Raw genomic sequence first — 5,398 nt, forward strand, 5'->3', positions numbered from 1 at the left:
GTGACCTGGTCATAGAAGGCCACCAGGTTGGTCTGACAGGACCTGCCTCTAATGAACCCATGTTGGTTGCCCCTAAGCATAACCTCCCCTGCTGGCCCCTCGTGGACATGCACCAGGATAATCCTCTCAAAAAGCTTACCCAGGATCAAGGTAAGACTAACTGGCCTATAGTTCCCTGGGTCCTCCTTCCTCCCTTTTTTGAAAATGGGAACCACATTGGCCCTTTTCCAGTCCTCTGGCACCACACCAGAGCACCACGAGTGCTCGTAAAGCCGTGCCAGGGGTCCCGCAATGACCTCTGCTAATTCCCTCAGTACTCTGGGGTGGAGATCGTCAGGACCAGCTGATTTAAATATGTCCAGTCCCTCCAGAAGTTCCCTGACTAGATCCTCACTGACCCTAGGCCTGGGTGCGCCTCCCCTGGGGCCTGAGGGGGTCCCGGCGGACAGGCTGATCTGGTCCCTGCTCAGGAAAATGGAGGCAAAGCAATCGTTAAATAGGTTAGCTTTGTCGTCTGGTGTGACAACCAGATTTCCTAGCATGTCTTGCAGAGGCCCCACATTACCCGGTACCTTCTTTTTGCCCCCTATGTATTTAAAAAAGGACTTCTTGTTGTCCTTGATCCAGGTAGCTAGTCCCAGTTCCATCTCCGCCTTGGGCAGTTCCATCTCCACCTTGGTTTAATGTCTTTAAGTAATTTCGGGTCTTAGCTTACAATCTTAGGCAGAACCCTCCAATCATCAGGTCCAGCCCCCCTGCTCTAGGCAGGAAAGACTGCTGGGGTCAAATAACCCCAGCAAGGTGTGCGTCCAGTACCCTTTTGAAGACCTCCAGGGTAAGTGCCTACACCACCCCTGCTGGGAGTCTATTCACTATGAAGTTTATCCTTACATCCAGTCTGAAACCTTCTTCTAGGAGTTTATGACCATTGCTCCTGGTTTTCCCCGGGGCACTTTGGTAAATGGTTGTTCGCCTATCTCCTGATGCCCTTCCCTGATATATTTGTAAGCTGCCACCAAATCCCCCTGAAATCTTCTCTTTTCTAGGCTGAACAGTCCCGTATCTGTCAGCCTTTCCTCATATGGCTTGCTCTTCAAGCCTCTAATCATACGAGTGGCTCTTCTCATTTATTACCAAAGAATCCCAAAGCAAACCAAAAAAGCCCTCTTATTATTTTGCCTCCAGAGGAAGTTCTGCCTTTTATACCGGAGTTGCAAAAACAAATCCAACTCACATAAATACAAGAGTCTGACATATGTACATGAGCAGCCATTATAAAGCCAAGCTTCCCAACAACTGCTACCTACTTTCTGCAGACATCTTGTCTTCCAAATAAAGGGGTGTGGAGATAGGGAAGGGGTTCCCTCAGACACCAGTGAGTGGTAGGCAGCTGGTGGCTATTGCTGACCGTGGAACAGTAACTCCAATCCATACAGCATGCATGAATATATCTGCTGCACCATTCTGTCCCGCTGACTTATGTCTCCTCCTTGGCCAGTCCCCTGTGCCACACGTTCTGGGGTAGCGTTTCTCAACCCATGGGTCGTGACTCAACAGTGTGCTGCAAGAATATATGAAAGGGTCATGATTCATAGACTGATAGATTGATTCATAGATTGTGAGGCCAGAAGGGACCTCAGAAGATCATCAGGTCCAGTCCCCTGCACCAAGCAGGAAAGATAACTGGGGGTCAGGTGACCCCAGCAAGATGACTGTCTAATCTCCTCTTGAAGATTTCTAGGATAGGTGATTGCACCACCTCTGGAGGGACACACTTAAAAAATGGATCAAACTTGAAAAATGGATTCTCTTTTAAAAGAGAAAAATGTGGGAAACTCTGGCTTTTCCCTAGCTGGCTGGCAGAGCTCCAGCCTGCATGGGGCTGCTTGGGGTCACCCATGCCCTACACATACCCCCAGCCCCACACACTGGGGGGGCAGGGCCTGGGGGAAGGGGGCAGTGGGTCGGGAGTGAGAGGCACCGGGTTGGGACTGGCCATTGGTGTTTACAAATGGGTCTTGGTGCAAAAAAGTTTGAGAACCACTGTTAGGGGACAACACTGCTTGAGTCAATCTTGACTTCTGAGCTGCATGTTCCACATGTTCTTTGCCCTCCTCTCTTTAGCGCCTGAAAGGATTTCTTCTCTGTGCAAAATTACTGAGGGAAAAGGCCTTGACTCACCCAGTCTTATTGAAAATAAGGTGAATGTGCAACAGAGAGAAAATGGTAGTAAAATAAAAGGAATAATTCACACCATCCATTTTTCTTGTAATTTCAGTCAAATCTGGCACTCTTTTATGAATCTGAATTTCCAGCAAGCCAGGTCCCTTCTGTCCACCTTTGTTACTTGTGACTCCCTAGCCTGTTTGTCTCAGATATCCATTATCTCTTTTGATCTGTTTTTCCAGCTTCTGGGCAGTCCTTTGATATACCTTGTTTACCATTAGTCCAGAGACCCTTCATCATTATCCCCTGCTACCTGTGAGAGAACTCTTTAGAGTTTTCCTTCCCTGAGACTTAATTCAACAAAAATAAGTGTTAGTATGCTGCTATCACTTCCTTGTAAAATCAGGGCAGAGGGGCTTTCATTCTTGCAGAACCCCACCCAAAACATCTAGTTTAAATCTTCCTGTGACCCACAACACTGGAACCCAACCCAGGGCTGTTTTCCTTTCTTCTAAACTTGCTATAACAAACTAATGCTACACAAATCCCTAATATGCTGTATGATCTTACCGCATAGTTGAGGCCTTATATAGATGGCTCATAGGATCTTGTGTTCTCTTTTTGCAGGCCCGCACTGTGCAGATACGACCTGGTCTTGATGGAAAATGTTGAAATCGGCTTCAAACCTATTCCATGTGAAAGCAGACCAACATGAAGCAAAGCAGCCTTGGGGGGAAAGTAATCTTATATTGAAAACTGCATGCACATCCCAGATGGCAAGAAAATGGTAGGAAAAGAGGCCTTGTTTTTTTGGAAGGTGTCTTAGACTCTAACTGTCTCCTATACATGTCCAGCTACAGCACACAGTTCACTTTCTCTCCTGTCCACGTAGCAGTATGCAGATGCATTTCTAGTGGTATCATAGAATTAATAACACCTTATGCCCAAACATTTTCCAGACAAGTCACTGGAGGAGAAGCCACAGATATTGCAGGAGACTGCTGTATTCAGTTTCCAAACCAGCTATCTTCATTTTGACTGACAATCAATTACTTCTAAAATACTTCTCTTTTAATTATTTATTCTGTGGTTTGAGTCTTAATAAAGCTTTGCCTCAGGGGCATGCATGTGATGTGTGATTCTGAGGATGCTTACAAAAAGTACAGGTTATTTCAGAAGGAAATGACTGCTCATTGTGGGTCTCAGAATAGGATTCTCCTTTCACAAATTTGCCAAGCAGGCATAGGAAAGCTGAAAAACAAAGCTAAGAATGCCACACCTGGCACAGATTGATACTTTATTTGTGTCGCATCGCTTTCATCAGAACTACTGAAGAAGGATTCAGCATTACATGTACCGATCATTGCTTCTGTTCTGCTGGGAACAACTTAAGAAATTAAATGCTCCATTGTGCACAATGCAAGTTTTGAAGTGTGCCATTTGGGTTGCTATGTCAGTCATTTACAGGAAAACACAATCTTCAACACAGTGAAATCAGACTAGAGACCACCAGCATCACAAACTGGAACCCTCATGCATCCAGGAGACCTGCCCACCCACACAAGGCTGAGGAACTATATTTTGTGGCTCACAGCAGGGCTCGGGGGCTGTGGGTGGGAAGTGAGAGGCACTGGCAGGGCTGGGGGCTGTGGATTGGGAGTGAGGGGCAATGGCATAGGCAAGGCATCAGCATATCAGGGCTGCTCAGTGCCACAAAGCAGTAGCGGGTGGGGACAGCTCCAGCTGGACCCACGTCCTGGTGAGTGAAGGGGGCAGGAGAAGCTCTGATTTTCCATGATAAAAAAACCCAAAATCAAATACCAAAATTTATAAGTATTAAGAACATCTTTTATTATAGCGATTGAGGCCCTGGTAGGCTTCCAAATTGCTTTACAATTGTAAATATATCAATAAAACATTGTGTTCAACTGATATCTATATATATAGCGACATTTCATTTTCATTGCGGAAAAACACAGATTTAAAGTTTTTCATCAGAGAATTTGTGTTTTATCAGAGAATTTGAAATTTTTAAACAGAGAAAACCATGATCCCTGCTCATAACTTTTGCCACCATGCTAGGTTTTCAAAGGAAACCAAAAAAAGCACCTTTTTGGATGCAGAATCCTAACAAAACTCAAACCCCCTCTCTCAACCCATGCAGCTCTTTCAGAAAAAAACAGGAAAATGGACACAAGCCAGTCTATTTTGAACAGGTGCACCACATCTGTAGACATTTCCCAGCAAAATTCAGCTTCAGGCCAACCCCAGCATACAACATTTCAGAGGGCCCTTTGTGAGCGAGTGATATGCGATTCCAAGGAGAGGCTCGCACTAGGCAGCGTTAGACAACATGGATACAGAGGTCATTACTGATGTTCCTTCCAGTACATCTACACACTCGCACACACCTTTACCTATGAACATGACTGGTGTTTGGGAATGCCACGTGTCTCATGCCAGGTGACCCTTTACACAATGCCACATCATTCTGTACTTTGTACGTGTCACATCCCGCACAGCACAGCACCTTTAGAAAAGGTTTAAGATACAAGGAGAAAAAAACTGACTGACAAAACCTGGGGCATTTTCAATAACGGACAAGAGGTTTTTTCCACACGAGGAAATGAGGGTCTTAGTCACAGTCCCACACTCTTTAAGGGCTAGCTGCAATTGCTACACCCGGACCCATGAGCTGAACTAACAGGAGGGCACCTGCGAGCTGAGGTACACAGACTGCCTGAATCCTAGGGAAGTCAGGCTGGAGGGGCCCTGCAGAGGTCACATCTAGTCCGCCCCGTCCCGGCCAGGCTCAGGCTGCAGAGGTGCCACAGAGAAGCAGCAGCAGCCACGGGAAGCCAAAATGGAGTCGCAGCGCAGGGCCACGAGCGCTCTAGGCCCCAGGGGATGGTGCGGGGGTGGCCGAAGCCTCAGCTCCCATGAGCAGCTGCAAATGCACGTGGCAGAGAGCATGTGTGCAAGCACCTGGCTGAGAGCATGTGTGCAAGCAGCCCAGTGAGGGCACTGCATTAGCTGAGTGCAGGCATGTGCAAGCAGACAGCTGCACAGACACGTGTGCAGCAAGCGTGTGAGCATACGTGTGCAAGAAGCTGTGGGAAAGCATGTGAGAGCGCCCCTCCGTGCAAGCTGACAGTTTTGTAAGAGCGTACGTGTGCCGGCAGCCGTGTGAGAGCAGGCGGGTGCAAGCAGGCAGCCTCCTGCGCTGGCCGGG

At 47.4% G+C, this 5,398-nt stretch overlaps 1 protein-coding gene across 4 annotated transcripts in view; it reads left to right on the forward strand.

Moving 5' to 3' along the window:
* Positions 1–5,398, forward strand: part of LIPH (lipase H) — a 40,885-nt gene that overhangs the window by 16,869 nt on the left and 18,618 nt on the right. For 3 of the 4 annotated variants that reach the window (XM_014518701.2, XM_014518702.2, XM_025200783.1), the window contains one exon: positions 2,794–5,361. In XM_014518701.2, the coding sequence (XP_014374187.1) occupies positions 2,794–2,881 (88 nt within the window). In that variant the 3' untranslated portion in view covers positions 2,882–5,361. Of the gene's footprint in view, positions 1–2,793; positions 5,362–5,398 lie in introns of those variants that run through there. The other variant, XR_001357808.1, reaches the window with a different exon arrangement.

Source organism: Alligator sinensis, unplaced genomic scaffold, assembly GCF_000455745.1.
Source record: "Alligator sinensis unplaced genomic scaffold, ASM45574v1 scaffold1086_3, whole genome shotgun sequence".
Classification (NCBI taxonomy): domain Eukaryota; kingdom Metazoa; phylum Chordata; order Crocodylia; family Alligatoridae; genus Alligator; species Alligator sinensis.